Source organism: Apaloderma vittatum, unplaced genomic scaffold, assembly GCF_000703405.1.
Source record: "Apaloderma vittatum isolate BGI_N311 unplaced genomic scaffold, ASM70340v1 scaffold3542, whole genome shotgun sequence".
NCBI lineage: Eukaryota > Metazoa > Chordata > Aves > Trogoniformes > Trogonidae > Apaloderma > Apaloderma vittatum.
In genome coordinates this window covers 9,107-33,679 of record NW_009701719.1, presented here as the reverse complement: position 1 = coordinate 33,679, position 24,573 = coordinate 9,107, and the positions used below count along the sequence as shown (strand labels likewise).

The following is a 24,573-nucleotide window of genomic DNA, read 5'->3' as shown; positions in this document are numbered from 1 at the left end:
CGGGCTGGCTGAGCTCTGCTGGCTGGTGCAACAGCAGAAGGCAGCGCCGAGAGCCTGGCTCTGCTTTCGCCTCCGCGCTGATCCGATTCTTGGAGCCAGCATGCGGGTACCGGCCCTGTTCATTCCTGTGCTCCCAGGCTCCCAGATAGCCCGCGGGAAGGCAGAAAAGGGAAGATAAATCTCACTCTGCCCTCCGCCTCTTGTGCTCATAAACACTGACCAAATCAATACTGAGCACTCTGATATAAGCAGGAGAAGGAGGGAGCACTTCTTATCAGAAGGTTAAACGTGAGGCTCTTATTCCAGTTGGGCTTGGGCAGCCACAGCTGTGAAGAAAAGGAGGTGTCCGTGTTCCTGAGGGCAGGATGTCTGGCTGAGGTAGAGATGGGATGGGAGAAGGTGGATAGAGCCTCTGAGGGAGAAGCACAGAGAAGGGTAGTTGTGCATATGTTTGATGAGAGAAGTATTTACCCTTTTCAACTGAGCTCCAACACGACAGCAGGTGAAAACCCGCAGACTCTGCTAGGAGCTTGATCTCTCTTCTAATTAAGCTCCCACCTGGCTTGCTGTGCCCTTAACATGTGGCACTGCTGTGAGCTGGGCTGCTCCTTCCCAGGAGGCTGCTCGCGGGTGATGCTTTTCACACCCTTACAGCTCTCCTCAGCTCTGTCCTCCAGCCCGGGTCAGCTCAGTGCAGAACCCCAGACGTCAGGTCACAGCGAATGGCAACGCTCTGGTAGGCATCAGCGGCCGGGAAAGCCACACCAACGCTGTCTGAGGACACCTCTGACAAACCTCAGTCTCTGGAGCTCTTGATGCTTCTCACATCTCCACCTCTGCCTTCCCGTGTCTGCTGGCGGCAGCTCCTCGTTTCTGTGGTGGCTCTAGATCAGGCTGGTTCTGGGCTGAGCGAACCTAGGTGTTGGCCTTGCCAAATGTAAAATTGCTGATGGGCAACGAGGAAAGAGAGGAAGAGTTGCAAACATGTTCACAGATGGCTTTCCATCGTGACCCGGGGCACTCTGCTCATTCCATAGGTCTCCCACAACTTAGAAGTGGGAACTCAAGCCTCGTTATCTTATCCAGCTGATTTAGGGCATCGAAATGCGTGTGTTGGTAGAAACTTCAGAATAAGCTGAGGATAAATGTCTTTTCTGAGATTAGGTGATCTCTTCACTTTATCCTTAACTTCATAGTTAAAACTGAGGGAAATGGGAGGCATTTCAGCAAAATTGATTTGCAGATGAAAGAAGGATAATCCATTAAAAAGAAAACCCTTTCAAAATCACCTCTTGCAGCTGTCTTTTCTTCTTTTTTAGTTCCTTTGTTTCAGATAAATAAGCATATTGTGGGACTGTTTATTAAATGGAAAAATTAGAACAGTTTCACAAGATTAAAGGTTATTATTTAAGAAATATTTTCCACTATAAAAGGAGAGAGAGAACAGGCACAGAGAGCAATGCTGTAACTATAGTAACCAGCAATGATAACTCACTATAAATACTGTTCTTCAACAGGCTCCTCTCCATTGATTTATTGTATTTTATGGTTTTATGTGCATGCAAAGATTTGGAGACAGCTATAATAAAATTACCTTATTGGCCTTGACATTACGCTTGCCTGACCACTGACCTGCCGGCTGGCAGCTGAGGAGCTCAGATTGATGCTTGGACGGTTGCAGCAGTTTGTTTCACCATTATCTGCTCCTCACATTGAACCTTCAGGTCCTAAAACTCGAGTTGTGAGTAGCTTGGCAGTGTCCCGTGGTGAGGTATGGGGAGCAGTTTGGGTAATTGTATAGTAATGCACCTGGAGGTGGATTTTGTTGGGTCTTGGGTTGTTTTTTTCACACAGGTTTCAGGTGTTCATTCAAGGATAATGTTGTAAACTAGGTCATTCGAAATACCTGGGGGCTCTAAAGACATCACAGAAGCATGTAGGTGATAAAGGAGCCTTTTTAATGGGGCTTATACTCCCAGAAATACTTAGAAGAGTTCTAAATAAAAGACATCAGAGTTATTGCAAATGAAAATTGAATGCCAGGTGAGCTTAGCAGTCCAGTAACCAACTTCAGAAGCTTCCCCTTGCCCCTCCAGGCGCAAGGAGGTACAGGGAAGGTCGGCAAGTGCCAAAAGTGACTTACCAGAGGCATTTCAGACTCGAGACACTGGGCTTGGGCCGTATTCTCAGGCACAAATGTTCACCTTGCGAAACCCGCGGCCGTGTTTGACGTTAGGTGAGTCATTGCCGAGGGACGCGATGCCAGGCTGCAGTGCCCTTTTTCCTGCTGAGTCCTACCTTTTTTTAAATTTTTTTCACAAACCTTCCCTGTGGGCTTTTTGTGCAGCAAGACGCATAAATACAGTGACAGAGCACAAAGAATGAATTCACTTCTTCCTTCTTTGGTGCGATATTTCCAGGTCAGGGAGGAAATGTACTGGCACACAGAGGCTGGCACTAGTGTTGCGCATTCTGCAGAGAAAGTCAAGAAAAATCAGTCCTGTCCAACTGAGCAATGAATTACTTACAGCTTCTGTGAAAGCAGACAATCTATTAGAAACTATACCAAATGCTTAAATAATTTAATCATGTAGAACAAATTTCATCTGAGCCAATTCACGCATATAAGTTATAATTAACATTTTTCAAGCAGTCTCTTTGTGTGTATATCTGGAGCCCAGGATAGGAAACCTAGATCTTTTTCACATCTCTCCAGACTACATTGCCCACAGAGTTGTAAAATGTCTCATAATCAGCAGTATTATGCTTTGCAGAAGACAGGAGGGATGAGACATTTTTTCCAAGCTGTTAATTTAGACTTGTCTTCTGTTACATCAGATGCACGCGGTGCTTTAATGGCAAATAATACCTCACTGTGACAGCGAACTCTCTTTCTTTCTACAGGTTTTATCTGGGGAGAAATCAAGGAAATGTGGGATGGTGGATTCAATGAGTATGTACATGACTGGTGGAATCTGATGGATTTTGCAATGAACTCCCTCTATCTTGCAACTATCTCGCTTAAAATTGTTGCCTACGTCAAGGTACAGTAACTTGGGAGAGAGAGTTTGTAACTTGCTTGTGAGAACTGCAGTACACAGGGAAAAACTGCTAAAATTACCAGTCAAGGAGAATAGCTGCTTTTCCAGCAGCAGTCCTGGAAAGCTTATTCATTTGCTTGGAGAATGATCGTCCTTCTCATGCTCTTCAGTTTAGACTGAAGTAGGTTGTTTGAGCACTGAGTAGAAGTTTCCCCACTTGCTGTCTGTTTTGTAGCTACGCAGCTGCCAAAGATACGTTTTGTTTTCCATGCTGACACTGGACCTCTTTCAACAACGCTAGGCACAAGTGAAAACATGATTTTGAAATAAAACAGCGAAGGGAAAACAAGAGTAGTGTTATCCGCAAACATCTACAATCAAGATTTATAATCTACAGATCTGTAGATTACTAATCAGAAGGTTGTGAGAAGTCTGCTAAGAATAGCAAGACTTCTAGTAGGAGCTTCCATCTGATATTGAAGGAGTCAACTTACTCTCTTCAATATATAAAAATTCTAGGCAAGGAAATGACAGCGGAGCATGCTGGGGCTTTAACACCGCGTAGATTCTTCACTGTCATGTTCCACTGATGGCGAGAACGCACATCAGAGCTCATCCTCAAAAGCACCTTCCACATTTATAAACTTTTGATGCTCCAGGTTAGCAGATGTTTGGAAGCCAGAGGATGGCCTGAAGCACTCGCCTTCTGTCTCTTTTTCAAAGACACAGCCGAGACACAGCCAGCTGCCTGCAAACTTCCTTGTGCAATGGCTCTCAGGACAAGCACTTCCCCAAACCAACCCTGGTTAGTCCCACCAAAGCGCGTATGAAGGCAGAGAGGAAAAGAGGAGAAAATTCCACAAAGCTCGCTGACTCCAAAATAGCAAGGCTTTTGTGAAAAAAAAACTCTTTAGCAAGCAGTCCTGCTATGGGGCCTTTTTAAAATCCAGAAGGCTGGGTAGTGGTGAGTTAGTTTTTCAAAGGGATAATCTTTAAGATAGTTGCTGCTCCCTAAGGAGGCAGCTCCGTAGCAGCATCAAAGCAAGAACAGATTATGTCTTTTTGTCTCCCAGCATTCAGGATGGTGAGGAAATTGCGGACTTGAAAGGTCTTTAAAATGAGAGCAATAAAAAAAAAAAATAAATGCTGGCAATTTTAAGGTGCATGAACAAATCTTAAGATGTTAACCCTCTCACACACAAATTACTCGAAGAGCTGTGTATCCACAGGTTTATACGGTCTCAGCCTGAGATTTAAACTTATGGCCAAACCACAGGTACAAAGGAAGGACAGCTTTGATTATGTACTCTGTAATAACTAGAGAAATTTAAAGACTAACTCCAAACACCTCTATAGCAGTGCACAAAAGAACGGTTACAGGAATATACCCGAGTCTCACTTGAATTACCCGTGGCTGATCTAAGGTCTGCTCCTGACAAAGACCAAGGTCAGACAATTCTGACAAGTGCCTAAAATCTTCTGTAGGATTAGTTGGGAAATAGCGTGCCCACAGAAGCTCCCTCCTGACCTACGCAGCTTAGACGTTGCGCTATGGTCGGAAACACGAGGATTTATAACGTTGGTAATGGCTTCGAAACATTTTGTGACGTGACTTGTAAAGGTTTTCTGTTATTTATAGAACATCCCTGCGCTAAGAAAGGCTCGTGTGTGTGCTGGTGTACCATACTCTGACACTTCTTAGAACTTCAAAGGATTACATGGGCATTTAGCTTTCTGCCAAATATCAGAAAAATAAATTGCGTACCAACGCTAATGTTTTCCATCCTCGTTCTTACGCAGAGATTTGACTGGTTCCAAGATCTGGCCCTAATATTGTCCAATACCAATGAAATCTTCAGGCTAACGGTAGGGCAAAAGTACTTTTTGAGTCAGTTTTCATTCGCTGCAATGAATTATCAAGCAATGAGGAAGGGTAAATGTGACCGCCTGGTGAAAGTTATTTGTACAATTCTGTGTCCGTCTCTGCTGCATTTCATCCTCTGAAGCCTGACTCGCACCACTCCAGCTTCCCAGACAGGCAGTTTCATTTGAAATCTTGCTTCTTTATTACCTGTGCTGCTGGGCTGCTCTGAAGAGATCCCTGTTTTCCAAGCCATGGAAACCTTCGGTTTCTAAAGGGCCTAAATATGACCCTAACGAGTTGCTTTAAAAACAGATGTGAGACGAAGACGACCTTTTCACATACCTTTACGTGCAGTCTATGCTAAACCGTAGCAGAGAGCCCCTGGGCTGCCGCGTCCAGCCAGCATCCGGGAGAGAATTGCGAACGAATCCACTCTCATGGCAGGGGAGGCTTTTTCCCATCACGACCGTCCGCCCCCACCACTGGGTACTGGCACAAAGTCAACATGTCTCCCTGTCTGTAAACATTTTAAGATCCATCTTGAAATGAAGTTAACAGGCTCAGGCCGTGATGTTCACATAATAAAGAACAGTTTGGAAATGTCAGAAGCAATCAGAGGTCATGCCGAAGTGCTTTTGTGTCATGTCTCAGTTCCTTCGTACGGAGGGATAGTTTGAAATACCAACTTGCTTTTAGCTGTGTCCTTGCAAAAAACTGTGAGCTCATGTATTGGACGTTCAGATTTAAATAGCAAGTCCCTGCAAACTCATCTGTCAGCGTGATACTGATACCATTTCCTTTTAAAAGGTACAAAAATTATTTCAGGAATCCTAATCACGCTGGCTACACTGTTAGCTACATTATTCTAAGAACATTTTTGCCTTTTTATGCATGTTTAATGAACGGAGACAAATGTTCAAAGGACAATTATTCGTTGCTGTTAAAATGTCTTTGACTCCATTCTGTTGTGGCAGAGTAGTTAGGTTTGTACAACCAGCTCTTGTGTTACCTCTTTGCCTCTGGCTGCACTTTGCTCAGAAAACGTTTCTGCTTTTATAGTGACATTATGAACCGAGTTAACGTTATAATTGATGCACTCAAATGTATCCAGCGTTTCAGCTGTAATTATGACCTCTGCTTTAGCAACTCTCCTAAAATTGCCATGACAAATTAACTAATGGGAAAATTAATACGAGGAAAGCGTTTTGGTTCTGGGCTGTTGGCGCTTTTCTTGAGGTTGCTAAGGAAGGAAAAGATCCACTTCTCACGCGCAATAGTTCATTGCTTTCCTTCCCTCCTTTCTGCCTCCCTCACATTCTTCCAGGAATGGGCAGTGTTTTGAAGGTGCGGTCATATTTAGGAAGAAAAAGAAAAAAAGCTAATGGGAAATTCCCCCCCTGAATGTGCTGAAGGGCACTCCGAACCCCGTTAAGTGTTGAAAGAGAAGGAGATTGTGTATGAACCCATGAGTGTGAAGAACCCACTAACAGTGAGGTCCAAATTCAAAAGGCCTGTTTCCTAAATTTAGTCTAAGTACATTGCACATGCCGGAAGCCTCTAAAGACTGGTCCCACAAATACCCGTATCAGGAGGTCATAACCTAGTAGGGGGAGTTCCTAAGGAGGCATCATTGTACCCAAGTCTCTGCGCTGATCAAGTCAGCTTCAATCCTGAATCCCAAATGTTAGTCTGGCAGCAGCTGAGATTTAACGAGTTCAGAAGTATTTCGTGTGTCGCCGGTACCTGGTTAGTACTTGCATGTGAAGCATTAGTGCGAGCAGGTGTGACTTTCTGAGTTATCTCGGGGTAAGTGCAACCTAATTCACCTCTATACCCTTGTTATTTCTTTCAGTATAACGGTTCTCGTCCGAGGGAGGAATGGGAGATGTGGCACCCGACTCTCATTGCAGAAGCCCTCTTTGCAATATCCAACATCTTAAGTTCCTTGCGTCTCATCTCCCTGTTTACAGCAAATTCACACCTGGGACCCTTGCAGATTTCTCTGGGACGCATGCTGCTGGACATCCTGAAATTCCTTTTTATCTACTGTCTGGTGCTTCTGGCTTTCGCCAACGGACTGAACCAGCTTTATTTTTATTATGAGACCAGTGCCTCGGAAGAACCCAACAACTGCAAGGGGATCCGATGTGAGAAACAGAACAATGCCTTCTCCACGTAAGATGCCCTTTCCTTTCTGCTTTTAAGGTTGACTTCCACTGTCCCCTGTCTTACCTGCCTTTGCCTGGTGTCTGTCGCTGCTCTGAAAGTGCCTTTATTCATTCATTCGCAAATACCAGGTGAGCTGGTTGATGATGCAGGAAAGGTGTGAGTTAACTGGGACAGACATTCTGCTGAGCTTTGCGGTCGCTTAGGTCTGAAGGTAGGAGACAATTATTTTAGTTCTAGACCAGAGTCTCCCTACATGATCCCGCAACTTAAATTTTATTATGGCTATGTACAAATTCGGTATACTTGAGGAAACAAGTATCCTTTTGCCATAATAATTGTTTTTTTCTGAATGCAGAGGAAAGGAGAGGTTGCTAAACAAAATGTAGAAAACAAGGGATAAACCTATAAAAAAAAGGCATTAATAAATAATGTGATACAGCAACAACAGCAGTCTCACCTAGGCCATTTCTATGCATGCATGATGTTGCAGGCTTCTCTGATTTTCTTTCAGTGGGGTGAGACTAAAATCCCAGCAAAATCTTTTTTTCTGGAAAAGCTGGTACTTCACTGAGACGTTGGCATGGAAATTGCTGTGATGACAGCTGGCAGGGCTGAACGAGATAGCACATGCTGAAAAATAACATGAATTGTCTTTCTGCTGTATTTGTTTTAATTACTAATAGTGGAAATAATTATAATAATCAGCCCCCACCCGATTGTTCTTGCTGCTTGCACAGTACTTAAAACACAATGGGAAGAGAAGTAAATAAAGCACGGTCTAGAAAAAGGCCTACGCCCTGCAAACAAGCAAAACGAAACTGTTGTCCACCACTTCACGCTAAATGAAATGAGACTTGTCCTAATGCCCAATAATTCTCCGCCCTTCCTCAGCTGAAGGCTTGAGGTTAAGAAAGGATTTGTGACATATCTGCACCGTTAGCGAAAGCAGATGATGGCCGAGGCCACGTGACTCGGTTGGAAGAAGAAAGGCTCCGGCAGTGTCCTGTGGGCTCCCTCCTTCAAAGAATCGGGAGATTTTCATGAGGTAGAGTCCAGCCTTCCAAAAGCATCACGACCTGCTCGCGAAGACGTGCTGCTGTTTCCCGCTGCAGAGCAGGAACACCACGGGCTTGATGAATTTTCTCATTAAAGCCATCTCTGTCTGGAGGAAGCGAGCGGAACTGCACTGCGCTAATGAAAAACAGAATTAAAGACTTCGCTCTTTTTTTCCGACTTGAATTGCTTCGCGTGCCCCAGAAATGTGTTGTGCTGCCCTCGCAAAGGAATTAAATAACAAATACCATTCCTTGATCTACGGCCACGTTGATGCGGCAGCCAGAGGGAGAAATGTTTGGCAAGCGCGATGTTTTGTTAAGTGGCAACTTCTAGCTCATGAAGGGTCAAACCCATGAAGTTGAGGACCAGAGCCTGCCTTTCCCTGGAGCCACAGCGAACAGATGCATTCAGCTCCGCATTCTGGTTTGGACCTGTCTCCATTGCAAACCAGTTGTTTTACAGATTTGCCTGGCAGCAGACCAGTGGAGAAAACAACGGCAGGATTTGACTAAATCCTGGGTCAGCAGGAGAGAAAAAGTCAAAAAAAAAAAAAGATCCTCAAGTCTGTACGAAGGTGTAACATCTTGGGAACTAGAAATTTCACAGAACCATTTAACAGAAAGCGCGCAGATCAGCTTAAGTAGAGACCACAGTTTCTCCCACCCTAACATTCAGTTTAAACCCCCTGCCAAGGAGAATGAAGCGCGGAAAGGAAATTGAGGGGGCTCAGCCTTTGTGGCAGAGGTTTGTTTAAAACAAAATCGCAGTGGGAGGGGATCCATTAGGACTGAGGTCTCCTGGCAGGGGACAGAACACTCTGCAGTCACTTTTTGTTTGAGACTCGCTTAAGAAATTCATTTAACATGTTCTTAAAAGTTTAAATAGTCGTTATTAACACCCCCGGTACAAGCTGACATTTGGCCCTCGAGCAGACGCACAGCATGGGCGACCGGCTAAGAATGAGCGAGCTGCGAAACGGAAAATTACCTCGTTGGGCCGGGCGAAGCAAGTGTGGCTGGAGCGGATTCAAGTCGGAGCTGGTGTTCCCTCAAGTTTACGCATAGTTCATCCTTAAAGAAAGAATAAGTGCACAAAGCTTTCAATCAGTACCCTTTGATTCCTACCGGCGTTTCTAGGCAGTCACACAATAAGATCTAATTTTGTAAGGGAAGGAGAAGCAGGACGCCACTCGTGTTTGCACAGCTTGCTTCAAGTGTGACACCTATTTACTGGTGCATTATTTCCTATTACTCCCAAAGGATGGGTTTAATATGTTCGTGGCGGGGAAATTTTCTGCCTCGCAAACACAGATCATGGAAAAGTAATATTCCTTTGCGACGGCAATGAGGGAAAGCCATGAATAATTCAAGGTTTTATGCTTCGGCCTCACCATCCCTTAGAAAGCAGCGTGCCTGCTGCTCAGGCAGACAACTTGAAAATATGTTTCGCTCTGCGATTCTGGGAACTGAAGGAGGGAGAAGAGAGAGAGGAGGAGGAGGAAGGGGTGGAGGAAGTCACACTGTGTCACCCTCTGGGTCATGCTGAGTCCTGGGGCCATTTCTCCAGGGGCTGCAGGAGGTTCCTGTGGCAGAGGGGGGGCACTTGCTCTGTCGAAGCTGTTGTGGAGAGTGGTGGAGCTCTGAGATTTCTCCTGGCTCCCCTGGGAATGCAGCCTAATCAGTGCTTTTAGTGCGAATAGTTAAAATGTTTAAGTTAAAAGTTAGCGAGCGCTCCATCATTTTTAGGAAAAAACTCACTCGCTTTCTTTGGTTAATCCTTATTTTACTACCTTGCTTATTTATTAAATCTAACAAGCAGCCTGGCTTTCGAGAGAAAATATTTTTGCTTTAAAGAGGCTTTAGAATTTTAGCCAGTGAAGGACATAAGACAGATCTACAAAATATAAAGACATTGAATCCCCGTATAAAGCATGGGGGTAGACCTGGAACAGATGCCTGGAGAAGCCAGAAGAGACTCCTGGTATGTCAAGAGAAGCATCTGAAGTATTTATATTGATTTTTCTAGTAGGAGCATGTGAAAATATCTACTGACCTCAGGCCAAAATGGAAACTCTTAAACAGGCATATAAATGTCATTTTTTGATGATATAAACGCCATATTTTGGGAAGCCAAAACAATGATGCCCAAACAGAGCAATTATTTAGATTGCCCATTATGTATTTGACGTGACTGCGAAAGGTCGCTTGTCTGTGGCCGAAGCAAACAGAGACCCGCGATGATCTCATCGGCTGCAAAGCACAGCGAGGTCAGGTCTAGTTCATCGACGGAAGGAAGACTTCAAAAGAAGAGACCCTCTCGAGCTGAATTAATGCGATGACTCTTTTCATCTGACTCATTACTGATCAATCGTCGCAGCGCGATGCCGAGGCCACGGCGCTGCGCTGGGTGGGAGCCGTGGCGCAAACGAGCCGTGGCCACCAGCGGGTTGTGGCCACGCGTGTCGCTCACAGACGGGGCCTGAGCACGCTGGATCGGTCGATCGCAGCCCAAGTTACCTGCGAGCCCTCTGCCTGTATTAGAGCAAAAGGTGCACCCAGACGTGATTTCTCAGATCTCCAACCTCGTTGTGCACTATTTACCAGCGACGGTCGTGCTGTACTTGGGAATTGGTACCCTGAACATTTAGTCTGCAACGTTAATGATGCAGGCACTGATTAAACAGCAGAGTTTATATCTTCAGATAACAGCAGCATCGCAGCAATTTTAGTTAGAGGGAATATATCGTGGCTGTTCTTTGCTTGTGGGAAAGAGACCCTTGGGTTCCTTCGGGGCAGTTGAGGCTTGTTGCATCTCACAAAAGTGTGGACGAGCCTCTCGAACAGGCAGCAAATGTTGATGTGACACAGCTCTCACATGCGTTGGCCAACGGGACACCGTGGCTGGAGCACATACTGCCTCCTGGGGGGAATAAATCATAAAATCACAGAATTGTTTAGGTTGGAGAAGACAAAGCCTTAAGATGGTTGTACTGAGCAGCTGCCCTGTGATGTCCCAGCCTCCTGATACCTGCGTGTTCTCTGCCTGAACCTGGCATTGTTTTCCATTCCTTCGAGTCACGCAGCCAAGTAAAAATCTGTTTTTATTTGCAGACTTTTCGAGACCCTCCAGTCACTCTTCTGGTCTGTGTTCGGCCTGCTGAATCTCTACGTCACCAACGTGAAAGCCAGACACGAGTTCACAGAGTTTGTTGGGGCCACTATGTTTGGGACGTACAACGTCATCTCCCTCGTTGTGCTGCTGAACATGCTCATAGCCATGATGAACAACTCCTACCAGCTCATCGCCGTAAGTTATCTTGTTCCCTCTCTTTTTGCTTTTGTTTTTTCTCCTGTGCCTCATCTGTTTGGCTTATCGCAAGCATGTGTCTTCTGGGATGCTGGAGACTGCTGCCCCTAGTTTTTGACAGCAGATAGTTGGGATTTCTACTCACTAGCTTGAATCATGCTTGCGGAGGAGGTTTTGCTCTGTTTGTAATGCTTCTGAGCTGGAAAAGGCTTGTCAGCTGCGATCTGCCCTTGTCTTCTCCTGTAGAGTAACCTCACTGATCACATTGTCATTGGCAGCTGCTTTATTTTCTAGCACAGAAGGTCTATCAAGGGAAGCCTTCCCACTGCTTCCCCATGTTTGGTTTTAACTCGGGAGGTGGGATGGGCGTCGCATCTTTTTTTTTTTCTCTCTCCTATTACTACTTTCGCATTTGAAACGGTGTGCATTGGGACTCCAGTCCTGGAATTTCTTTTCCCGCAGTCTTCCCACTAAAGTGAGATCATTCCCGTCTGTAACACCAGGCAGTCTCCTGGCAGCTCACTCCGTAGACCCATAATCTCTGCGTAACCTCAGCGCAGGATGGATCTGAGCTGAGGCAGCTCAGGGCTGCCAGTTGGCTGAAGAGCCAGGTTCAAACTCAACTTTGTCTACATTTGAATGTTCAGAATAGGTCTCTCTGCTGTAATCTCATTCTGTGTACCTAAAAGCCAATCTGTACATTGATGATTAAATTTGTCGACAGATTGAAAAGCAAAGCAGCATGGCTCTGCATTTTAAGGCTCTTCAGGTAAACTGTGCAGAACCAGTACAGAAGGAAGCTAAATCTTGTGTGCACAGCACTGAAGGTAAAACCAGTGGGCACTTATTTTCCAGTTCTGATGCCTAACGTGATCGGTTTAGCGATAGCAAGGTGATGAAGTGACCAGAAACAGGAGCTGGGAAAGTCGTGTGTGTCCTCAGCTGATCGCTCAGAAGTATGGCCAGAGCAGACACTTCCTTCTCTGCTTCAGATGACACTTGGATTTACTCCAGGAGAGGATAAAAGAGAAAAAAACGAACCAGCAGCAGCTCTCCTACTATTTCTATTCCCAGCTTCTTGGAGAAACCTCTGGAGAAGCGTATGGGTGAGCTCCTTTCCTGGCTAAAGCACACAGAGGAAGAAATTGAGTTGTCTTCTTGAACAGGTTCCACAACTGCTGTTGATCATCTGCTGATTCCGGTGGCTCCTAATTTAGTTACCTGGTCAAACTGAGTACAGAGCCCATCAAACTGGTGATGCTTTTGGACATTTGATCTTTATCACATTAAAAAGTATGAGAAAAACTGGACTACTGACCTTCCAAACGAGCCAAAAAGCAGCTTATCGCAAAGGCATCGCTGCTTTATCAGCCTGTTTCAGTGCTTTAAGTGCTTTTCTCTTTGTTCAGCGCTCACATTCCAGGGAGACTGGAATGAGGGGCAGAAAACAAAGATGTTCTCCTTGGCAGTTGTCTCCCATTCCCCTTCCTTTATTGTCATCAAATAGGCTTGTCACCGACACAAAGCCCAAACCTACGACTGGCGTAAGAAGAGCAGTGTTTGCTGTTCACCAGGATAAAAACCACTCGTCAGTCTTTTCCCTGAATAATTTGAGTGAAGCAATGACACGTTACAATGACTTAGAGAGACCCACCATAACAATTAACCGACGTTGTGCTCATGCTTTTGTATACGGAGCAGTTGGGAGCTTTCCATCAGAGACCCGAGGGTAAAGGAGCGAACTCACCAGGTAACACACAGCTCAGGGTGCAGCATGAGCCCCTTACTCAGAAAAACCGCTACAGGACACGCCTTTGTCACTTAAAATGCCGTATTCCCATTGTGCAGTGGGTTTTGAAGGTAGTATTTCTGTGGGCTCACAGCATACTCTCAGGGAAAAGTTTTCTTCCTGTGTCTTCTAAAGGCAAACATCAATGAATCTCTTCCCTGAAGAAAACAAATCATTAAAAAGTGTTGAGCTTTACAACCGTGGGTCATTTTATAACCTCCTATAATCAGGTCTCCCCCTTTCTGAATCACAGCAAACCGGGCATTTCTTCCTCCTGGTATTTTTATCGCGTTGACCACACAGGGAATGACAGCGCTCCAGGGAGCGAGGAGGAGAAAGGACCAAGAAGCCCTTGGAGTAGGGTGGAGATCTTCTCCAATACACCTGTAGGAAATCTTGCGCCATGGGCGGAGAAATAAAACAAGCAAGAAATCTCTGCACGGAGATTTCCCTGCAGTGGCGTGGTCGGGACATCTGAATTAATTCCACTTGTTAATTAGCTAGGGGCACTGCTGCAGTGCAAACAGCCTTTCTCCGTTCCTTTCTTCCAGGGACAAACACACGCATGTGTTCATAGCAGTTACTCTTCAGGTGAGCTTTTCTCCATCATCTCATACATACGTGGATTTCTGCTGTGATGTTAGAAAAAGGAGAACCTGAGCTGCTCCTTCTTTGTCCCTTGTTGTGTCTCCCCAGTACGGGGGTCAGGGCTTGGTGGTTAATTAAGCACTGTAAGCACACAGCATGAAACCACGAGGTATCCATGGAAGACAGAGCAATGAGGGAAGCAAAGAGTAAAACCTCCACACAGCTTTGAGTGATTCCTGACTCACAAAAGGAAGAATTATTCCGCTGTAATTTTTTATTTTTTCACTAAGCTATTTCAGACTTCAGTAAATACATTTTGCTAGGGGTACCCTGAAGCGGTTTCAATATTGATTTTTTTGATAGAGTCCATTTTTCTCTTTTGCCAAACCATTCTCAAGAGCTGGATATGGGAGCCGCTGTGTTTCAATGACAAATCCGAACGCACGCCAGCATTTCCATACGCTTCGCGGCATTTCAATACGCGAAGGTCAGAATGTTCCAAAACCCGCAGCACAGAATGCAAGTGGATGTTATGCACTGCCAGGTCTCTCATCTCAATACCTTCCCCGACGTGACAGAAATACCATCACCTGACGAATAGGAGAGGAATATGTCACGGTGACAAGAGGAAGGACAATGGAATTATCGGAGAGTAGCCAGGTGGCTCCATCATTTGTAAGTGGCAGAAAGTAACAGAGTGGGTAATGAGGACGCTTTGTATGACAGGCTATTTCTCACAGGATTGCCACTTGGCTGCATCCAAAGTTACACAATCCTTCTGGCAGCTTGTAGGGGTTTTTTCAAATAGTGGGTGTTCCTGGGGGTCCTAGGGTGCCGATGTATTTTGCGGGGAATTAGGAATCTACGCATCTTCTCCGAAAGTGCGTTCCTTACGGACACATCCGCGATAGTCTGGGAAGTCACGCAGGAATTAGTTGCTGGAACCGCACCAAGAGTTCTGCCGTCGCAGCCGCGGGAGCAATAGGAACCAAGATCAATGGAAGAACAGCGACTAAGACCCACCTGCAGGAGGAAAACGATGGGGCCTACTCTGAGTTCCAGGTGAGCTAGAGCGACAGGTGGCACACGCGGCACTGCAGCACCAGGCATCCCACTGACATGTTAAGGAGACACGGAAGCACTCGCAGCTTTCAGATGTTTTAGGGAAGTACAACGATGCTTAATACCTCAGGGACAGCACCACACCAAAGCAGGGCTGAGAAAAATTACCTCCAACTACTGTGCATGAAAGTGAAGATGTTAGAGCTTTGAGTGTGTAATACTCCAAGTTGGAATAATGAGTTTGCGCTAGCAGCATGCATTACGTTACAAAATTGGTTTGTATATTGATTTTGTATCCTCCTGTTGGTTTGAGTGTCTATTATTTCAAGCTAGTTCATCTCAGACAGCTGTTGCTGCAGAAAAAGGCTGCATGTTAATTTTTTTTTAAGTGTATTTCTGCAAGGAGAGCGTTCGGATTGGAAAAATTAGGGCACCGAGCACCAAGCTGGGGGTGCAGCTTTAAATGATGGAATGAACTAGAGTGGATTGGCACATATTGTGGAGGACGAGAATGAAAATGATACATATTTTGCATAGTAAAACAAAAGCTGTACAGTAAACAAAAGCAGTTGGTATGTGCAGCGAAAAATACGTGATGATCACTTTCAGGACATTTTGACTGCAAGTGTAGGGATCCTGTACACTGAATTGTCTCCATTTCTGCAGAGAGCTTCCAAATTCAAGCACAGAGGAATACAAAGATTTTTCAGCTCCCTGTTACGTTGTCTCCAAGATGACTTTGGATTTCCCCCAGGAAGTAGTACCAAACTTTTCTTGATCTACAAAGAACAAGAATTCCTCTGGTTTTCTGCACCAACTGAACTCCCTCAGCACCACGGCAGTAAATTCACAACAGCAGCAGAAATTCCCGTCCCCGCTGTCCTCTGTGACCCTTGGCACTGTCAAGAACATGCTGCACCTCCTCTGCTTGCGTGACCTGCACAGGCATCTCCTGGTGGTTTTGCTAAGGAAGAATTTTATGAATCAAGAAACTCAGCCAAGATCCGCAGCTGGGCAATCCCTGCGTGTGGCAGGTTTTGGGGTGGGAGGTTGTGCCCCTCTAGAGGCAAGGCCAGCTCAAAAGCCTGGACTCAAACCAAAGATATTGTAGAGCATCAGGGAGTGCTTGTCCCATGAGCCCCATTTCAGAACCATTAGTTTTAATTTCTTAGAGGAGAAATTGAGATGTGTTTGGTTTTTAACTCTGTCGTACAGCAGGAAATGAAATTATGCTCTTGTTATACTCCTGTTGCCGACGTGAGCTGGGATCGATGTCTCTCGAAGCTTTTTATAGTGTAGCAAAACATCTAAGCTCTAGAAAGGGGATTAAAGGGCTCTTGGTTTGCTGGCTGAAGGAAATATCACCATTTGTCCCCCAGTTTCATGGCCCTCAGGGGGCCCAGCTGACCAACACAGGCAGGCCCCACATTCTAGGTGCAGGTAATATGCTCAAGTTTTTTCTTCATATTATACAACGCAGCTGTAAGTATCCAAATCTCAGTTACCGCCCCCCTGAAACTCATCCGTGTCTCCGGTAATAATTAACTGAAATCACAATCTCTCCTGAACTTACTCGTTGCCTTTCATGACATTTGGACAGGCTGGTTTCTGTTACTTTTCCCCACGGAGCGTGATACGTGTGAAGAAACGCTGGACCCTTGCTCTCTAGTTGCCTCCTGGGGAGCTGTAGCCCATCTCGAGAGGGGTGGGACCGATTCCCAAGGCTGGGTGTTCCCTCTGGAGCTGGCTCTGGAGGGCTCCCAGCAGATTTTTATTGGAAGGCAAAGGGGAAATACGCTGCGGCAGAGCCGTGCTGTGATGCTACCGTACAGCGAGAGGCCCACGTGCGAAATGAGCCGCGGAGCTTCGCTCTAAGACTGGCAGGCAGCGTAATTGCTTTTTGTTAGCAAGCTAAAGTATTCATTTGAAGGTGTAGAACTGTTTGTCTTTTTGCTGGCTTTGGCCTGATTACATATAACCCATGGACTGGAATCAAGTTGTTAATATTCATCTGGTGTTTGCGGAGCGTCTAAATGGAAGCACGCGATGTGCTCCGACTTCACGCGCCGCATCTTTCTTCTGTTGTTAGACTTGACAAAGCTAATTCTCCATCCTGGGGCCCAATCCTGCAGGCTCCTGCTTGTAGGAGGATCAGAAGGTTAATCCTTTCTGTTGTCTTTAATCTTTGGAAAGCCAGATATTTATCAGACCCTGAGTACCACCAGGGCCAAACCAGTTATTCAGAGGAGCAGAAACATCACATTTAAGGAAAGAGCGGGATGAGCCTGCGATCTGTAGCTGACCCCTGGCTGATTTAAGACCTTACAGGGGAATTTGCTGGCGTTTGTACGGGTGGGTTCTGTTTTCTTCGGTGTAGTTAACACACCAGTGCCCCGCCTGACAGGTCAATAATTCTCTGCCCATTACATGCAAAGCAGCACAGCAAGGTTTGCTCTTGCTACATGATAGAAGTTGAAGTATCCAGATGGAACCACAGAGGTTGCAGCCCTCTCCATTATCTCATCTTTTATTTAGGCCTGACAAGCTCAATTAGCATTATCTCGTGCTTCTGCGTTGAGGGGACTTTTGTTAAAAACGGCAGAAGAGGAAAAGCGAAAGATAAAGAAAAAACATTACCGAGGAAAAAGCAGTGAAAAACTAAAAGGGATTTATCTGCCAAGAGCTTTCACCCGATACTGAGCAGTGGGAACAGCTATATTAAGAATCCTCTGAAATGTGACTTTTTAGATGCCGGTGCCTCACAGATCTCCTTTTCAGCGTGCTGCAGTCTAGCAAATAAGCCGGTGCCGATTATACAGGTGAAACAGGATACACACAGCTCCATCCAATTAAACGGAAAGATGTCTAACAACCTCATCTGCATTTCTGTTCCCCGCAGCCGCTCGGCCGCAGACCCCGCTGGCAGAAACGGAGGCTCTGTCCCCTGGATCGGTGCTTTCTGCACAGCCCAACATCCACTCGGAGACTCGAGCAAGCTCATACATTTCTAATGGTTCCCTTTCTTTTGGCTCAAGGATATATTTAAATGGTCGGGATGTTTAGGTAGGATTTTTCATTTTTGAGCGATTTTTCAATTTTTGGCAGCTAAGCTCATGAACTACATTTAAGTGGCTCTGCACGCAGGCTGGCTTCCAGCGGTGCCGGGCACCTGCTTCTCCCTCCGGTGCTGTGACCTTTACAGACTCGCTGAAAGACATAATCCAGCTCCACTCCTTCGCTGAGGAAAGGCAGTTTATGAGCAGTCGTAAAAGAGCAAAAGACTAAAGCTTTTGGTACCTGAATACAGGCACACAGTTTCATTGCTTAACCATGGAAGCTTGAGAAGGGTCATCTTATTATTTTGAGGAATCATTCTTACCCGAGGAAGGACTATAAGGGCTGCATATAGATGTGCATAAAATATATACGTGTGTGGAAAAAGGCTGTAAAGCCTAGAGAGATGCAGTGAGGCTCAGAGCTGTGATTCAGGGAAATTCCAGCAACACAGGAAAACAGCTCCCAGGGTCAGAGCAGTCAGGGACTGACTGTGTGTTACTACCCTTCTGGTCAGCTTGACGTGACCAGATATTCTGGTAAACGTTTTTGTAAAGTAGGAGTTAGTGCCAAAGACCATCAAATGTACTTTTGTGATTATTCACAATCAGAGCTCAGATCTAAAAGATGCAAATGGCCCTAAATAACAGGTTAAAGAAACTGTTAGGCCTTTACATACCTCTGTTGCAGATTTTCCGGCTGAGATCACATCCTGACAATGGCGCAGGTGGGGTCCTGGTGTCTGAAATTTACACATGGATCCAAAGTGGGAATTTTCTTCTTGGAACTAATTTGTCTTGGAAGAAAACAAAAAATAAAACAAAACCCAATAAATAAATAAAGAGGGCTGCAGAGAAGTACCTGAATCCTTCCTTTGTATCTGGCTTCCACCAGTCCAGCATTAAATTTCAACATATTTCTTCTTCCAAGGAAGAGTCAAATCCCAAGCTGACCATCTACGTAGAAAAAAAAAATAAATTCAAAGATAATATTCTGGAAATAGGGTGAGTAGAAATGCGGCTTTTTTTCCTTTTTTTTGCCGTGGTACTAACAGAGTCGTCAGCGCCTTGGGTTAGACACACGTTCTCAGCTCACCATTTCTCTACAGGCACGTGTGAATGACTTGATTTTGACCTGGCTGGAGGTAGTTACCTTTATCAGCACAGATGCGCCTTATCTTCCTGACTTTCAGCTTATCACCAAGCAGTGATAAAGGAGAGGATGGCAGGAAGAACAAAGCCTTAAGTGGCCTCTTTCTCATCTGCTGAGGCTTTCTTAAAGAACTCTTGGTCTGCATGACCCTCCTACTGCTCTGATTTATTTGATTATTAAAAACTGAACTTTGCTGGAATATAGCTGAAGGGGAAAAAAAAATAAAAGGTGTAAGTTCAAATAATTTAACTGCACTGAAACCGGCACAATCCCCAGTTCTCTGTGTATTCTCAAATACAACATTCCCCGGCCTTCTCATTAGCTGTCGTCGTTTCCGTCAATACACTGGTGGGAGATGAAAGGTAACTGAGAGATGGAACGAAGCGCGTTGCAAGGTGTAATACAAATTTTAATTAGGAATATATTCTGCACAGGGAAGGTGGAGACAGCGGAGTGTTTTCTGAGTGTAAAACGCAGTCCCCATGCTGTACGTCTTCCTGACCCCAGCTGGCCATTCCCTTCCTCTGTTCGAAGCGCTGGACTTTGGACGCTGCAAAACTGAGGCAATTCTTCCCAACTTCCTCTGCTGCAGCGTGCTCTTCCGTGGGCTCTGCCACGACGGGGATTTTCATCCAGCCTTCAAGTTTTTAAGACTCGCAATCCCACTGATGGCTTATCTGAAACGTCTGCTGTGTAAAAATGTAGATTTGGGGTTTTTTTCCTCCCTTGTGCTCTGTTTGATTTCCTCACCTGCGGGCCTTGCTGCCTTCTGCCTTTTCCCAGATAAGGACAGCTCCTTTTTCTGAAATCAAGGCTTTACCTGTATCCTGGCCCAAGAATTCACTTCCCTTGCATCCCACTGCCGATGTTTGTTTATGAGTGTTTCTTCAGGACCTGTCTCTGTTTCATGAACATCCTTTTCCTGTCCTGCCCTGTGCCAGAGCCAGAAAACTCCCTCGATCCCCGCCTGCACCCCGCGCCTGGCCTCGCCCATTCGCCTGTGCTGGGTGCTCAGGCGTGGGGTTCGCTTTGCAGCTCTTTGGGCGTGTTTTCCCTCACATCTGGGTGCTCCTTTGCTTTGTACGTGCTGGTTTGCATCTGCCGCGGGGTCGTTGTCCACGGGGCATCACCACATGTGACACAAAGCCGGGTGTTGCTGGCGTGGGGCCACTGCGGCTCCCCAGGGTGGGAGCACCCGGTTGCTGGTCAGGACTCAGCTTTACCCAGATGATTTTGTGTAAGACAGTGCGTTCATCTCCTCTCTGGCTGCCTCATTCCCTAATTGTTCTCACTGCTTTCCTAATGCTAGATTGTTCTTCAGTAATTTTTCTTGCATTATTTTTGAGATTGATCCTGTTAAGTTCTTATCCTGCAGAATGTCATCTCGGGCTTTGAAAGCACAAGCATTTGTCGTCAGCTGCAGCTGAATTACCTACGCATTAATTGCTTTTGTAGGTCCCTGCTTTTTCTCACAGACTTTTTTTTTTTTTTTCCCCTTTCTATGACATACTTTTCTTTGAAAAATATTAAGCGTCATTTACCTGAAATAGCCTGCTTGGATTTTTGCTGCTTTTTTCTCTAAGCTTGTCGTTAAACCCTCAAGCCCTACTGATGTTATTACCAGTTTGCCCGACACATTACAAAATTAACAGCTTTGAAACTGGACAAGAGTTGTCTGTGTCAGGTTCTGTAAGGATTAGCTTTCTCCTGACCTGCTTCCTGCGAGGCTTTCTGACCAGGGCACACAGGGGTTATTTCTCATGCTGGCCTGCTTGCAAGCCAGTGCTGCTGTCTGTTCTGCGCTGCCTCCTGCTCTGGGTTTAGCAAAGAGCAATAAAGAGGCACGTGAGATAGTAACACACTAAATAAGAGCTTAATGACTTCTCCCACACTTGGCAGCACAGCTAATTACACAGCAAAAAAGCACCTTTGAAGTTCCCGTGCCTCTGAGGCAACGAGCCTCCTTCACTCAATAGGCTGCAAATAAGATATGTCAGCGAGTACCTTTTAAAGGTGAACACTCCATCTCCTCCTTCCTTCCTAGAGGAAAGCGCTACAGCTTGGGCCCTTGCTCTTCGTGTGGGGCTGCTACTGGCTGCTCGGTAGACAGCGGCAGAGCAGTCCTGTCCTGCTTCTGCCAGCATTCCCAGCACAACGGGAAAGCTGCTCTGGCTGGTCCTGAGGGCACTGCCACAGGCATCTCTATCTGCACCTGACAGGCAGCAGCCTGATTTCCAGCTTAGCCCACCGACTGTTGCACAATAAAATAGGAGAGAGGCGCACGCAGCCCTTTTTGAGCCAGCTAGAAAGATGCTAGGTTTTCTTTCCACATTATGCTTTCCAAATGGGAAAGATTTGCATCCCAGGAACACCCTGGGGAAGGGGTGCGTAGCATAGAGGAGCTTAAGGGGTGTGTAGCATAAGGAACCGATGATCTTGCGATTGTTTTACAGCGGAAAAGTTGGAAGATCTGGGAGTGCCCGGCTGCTGAGCTTTCCCAGCATCTCAGAGCTGCGTTTTAGCTGAGTGTTTGTACCACGGCTCCACACCAGCCGCATCCAGAGGCAGCACAGCGTGCAGCAGCACAGAGCAGGGAGCTGCTGTAACTCATTTCAGCTTGTCAGCCCCAAGCTACTCTTGGGACTATCCCAGCCCTCTCGGGGATGTTAATTCAGGAGTCAGGAGACTGAGCTCCCCTGTCCCAGTTTGCCTTAAGCATCCCACGGACAGCCCTGTGCTTCAGCTCCTAGGTGCTAAGTTAAAAGTAAAACTACCAGCAGTTTCCTCCATCAGCTTTCCAGCTACAAGGGAGCTGGAATATTAAAAATATGAAGAGGTTGAGGAATCTAAAAGCTGCTGCAGTGGTGGCCATCTTATACGGAGAACTGAAACGCTTTTCTGTGGTGGGGACCGGCCGAGAAGCCGGCCGTTATTTGGCAAAGGATGATCTAAACCATATGGCCCAGCAAGGAGATGGTGATGGAAATCTTTGCAGAAAACATTTCGCAAAATGTAAACAACAGATTCTCTACACAGAGATAAAGATGGAGATTAATGCTTGAATTATCCTGGATAATTAGTGTAGCAGGTAATTATTTAAAATCTGGCACATCTGTGAATACATCACTTTGACTGAATTAGAAAATCCTTGCAACTGCTACAGTAAGATAGCTTCAGAGATTCCACGGGGAAATCTTCATGGGAGATTAATTCTCACTTCAAATGGCAGCGATTTGCCAGAGGATTATGTGGCCGGTATGACACATCACATTGTAATAGTGAGCGATACAGGGTGGGTTTTTTCCCTCACAGAGAAGCCGAGCGCTGGTTTCTTTGAGCTTGAGGGCTCAGCCCTCTTAAGAAGTAGAGCATTTTAGAGCTGAAACGATGAGCAGCGCTTGAAAGGAAATGGTGACAAGAACAAGGGCAAGAGAAACAGAAGCTCAAAGAGAGGACAGCGAATTCTAAACTTGCATTTCAATTCCTAAGGCAACAAGGTCACACTCGCAGAGCTAGTGGCTACGTTTCTTTAGCTAAATGTTACCAAAAAGTTGTCACTTAAGAACATTGTAGGAGGCAGCACAGGTGAGGATCCTGTCCTCGCTGTGCGAGTGCTCGAAGCTCCTGGCCCTGGTGAGTGCTGCCGGGCACATCCCGCACTGCTGAGCTTCCCTCGGTGCGTGCCCTCTGCCAGCGCTCCCTCCTGCCCCCTCTCTTAGAAAACCCACTTCTGCTGAAGCCTCCTGGGGTTACGACCCCGTCGGCTGTCCTGGGAGCAGGCTCTGACGCACCACCTCCCGTGACCCGTCTCTAAATCAGCAGCCAGAGTGCTCTCAGAAATGTAAATCTTGCCCAGCGGCCTGCAGGATGCACCCAAAAACCCGGAGCACATCTGGGCCACGTTCACAGCCGGTGCCGTGACCGAGTGAGCAGCTGTAACTCGGGGTTTGAGCTGGGCACGGAACAATGCTGAAGCTCTTGGTGCTCCACACAGGGAGGAGAGTTAGGAAAGCTGTAGCTTTGGGGGCAGCTTTGAGGAGAGCTCTAACCGAGAAAATGGTTGTTTCCTGGCATTTCTCAGTGAAATGTCTCTTTGCTGTGTATTTCCAACACGAAACTGCTGCCAGGAGCTCTCATCTGATTTGCTCAGGTTCTCAAAACATCAGGGTGAATAACTGAGACAGGATGAGCCTGTAAACCCCAGGGAATTCGCAGCAGCAGCAAAGAGAGAGAAAGAAACGGTACTTTGAGCTTTGTACAGAGGGTACGTCTTGTAAGAGAGGTTCCGTGGCACTTGTTGACTAAAACCGCACAAAAATAAATACAGCTGGGGCTGAAGCCAGCATCCACCAGCCTCACCCACAGACACACTGAGATCAACCATAAAACTTCAACAAGGAACTCCTGCTAAGTTCTGCGGCACTGTCCTGCCCCTGCATTTCGCCCCTAGTCAGGCCGTGGAGTCCCCTTAAGCTCTTTTAAAATGAAAGAAGAAAAAGAGAGCACTCTGCAGAAAAGCATTTTTAGCTCGTCTTCTTTCTAATTTGCAACCCCCAAGCTACGGATTCCCCGTTATCCTCCTCCACAAACAACATCCAACATCCACTGCTAAATCACTTCTGCCCGGGTCACACCCTTTTTCTGATGTGCTGAAGGAAAATCGCTGCCGAGTCACCACCCCAGGTCCCACCCACCACTGACACTGGATCTTTGATGGACCTTTGCAGAAGGGAAGGGTGGGTTTATAACCTCCAAATTACCTTCTCCTTTTGACTCCTCCTATTCTGATTTGACAAAGAATTTAAAATACACACGTCTCTATCCAAAATAACAGTCATTGCGTTCTCCTTCAGCCACTGCCTTACCCTAAATTCCCCAGCTGCCCCAGACAACGCTGTCAGCATTGCCAAGTGCCTGTAGTTCCTGCACACCCTGAGAAGAGTTTTCTCACCGCAGGGCTGAATAACTCAATGCTGCTTTCAGGCAGCTGTTCCGTACAAAATGCTTTAGAGGCTTGAACCAGCAACGCAGCTCTTGCCTGCAAACTTGCAAGATACAGTCACCGTGGGGATTTCCCGCGTAGCGAGCGTGACCAGGTGGAGCACAGAAAGCTTCTCCACCACGAGAGATTGGATCTCCAGCCTGCCCCCGGCAGCAAACCCTCCTCAGCTGCTCCTTGGCTCACCTGGCCTGGGAGGCTGCTCATTCTTCCAAAGACTGTTTCGACTGAAGTTGTCCCAGGAAATGTTCGGGTTGGAGGGTAGGCACGAGCGAGCCCTTAGGAGTGAGCAGCCCTGCTTCTGGAAGAGGTTGGGACAACTGTGCCTCTCCCTCTGAGCAGTTATTAGGTGGGAGTTGTCCCCGAGGGCTGGTTGGGAAGCTCAGACCACCACAGGCTGGGAAGGAGATACAGCATCTGCGTGCCACCAGCTTGTCCCCTCCTCTAGCTCTGCTGAGCTTGCTGCAGCCTGCAGGTAGGGACAAAAGAAGAA

At 46.4% G+C, this 24,573-nt stretch overlaps 1 protein-coding gene across 1 annotated transcript in view; it reads left to right on the top strand.

Annotated features, from left to right (window-relative positions):
- LOC104281283 (short transient receptor potential channel 5) overlaps nucleotides 1–24,573 on the top strand; it is a 60,094-nt gene that overhangs the window by 30,437 nt on the left and 5,084 nt on the right. Inside the window, exons 4-6 of the mRNA XM_009879228.1 lie at nucleotides 2,905–3,044; nucleotides 6,758–7,080; nucleotides 11,241–11,436. Coding sequence (XP_009877530.1) covers nucleotides 2,905–3,044; nucleotides 6,758–7,080; nucleotides 11,241–11,436 — 659 coding nt within the window. The remainder of the gene's footprint in view (nucleotides 1–2,904; nucleotides 3,045–6,757; nucleotides 7,081–11,240; nucleotides 11,437–24,573) is intronic.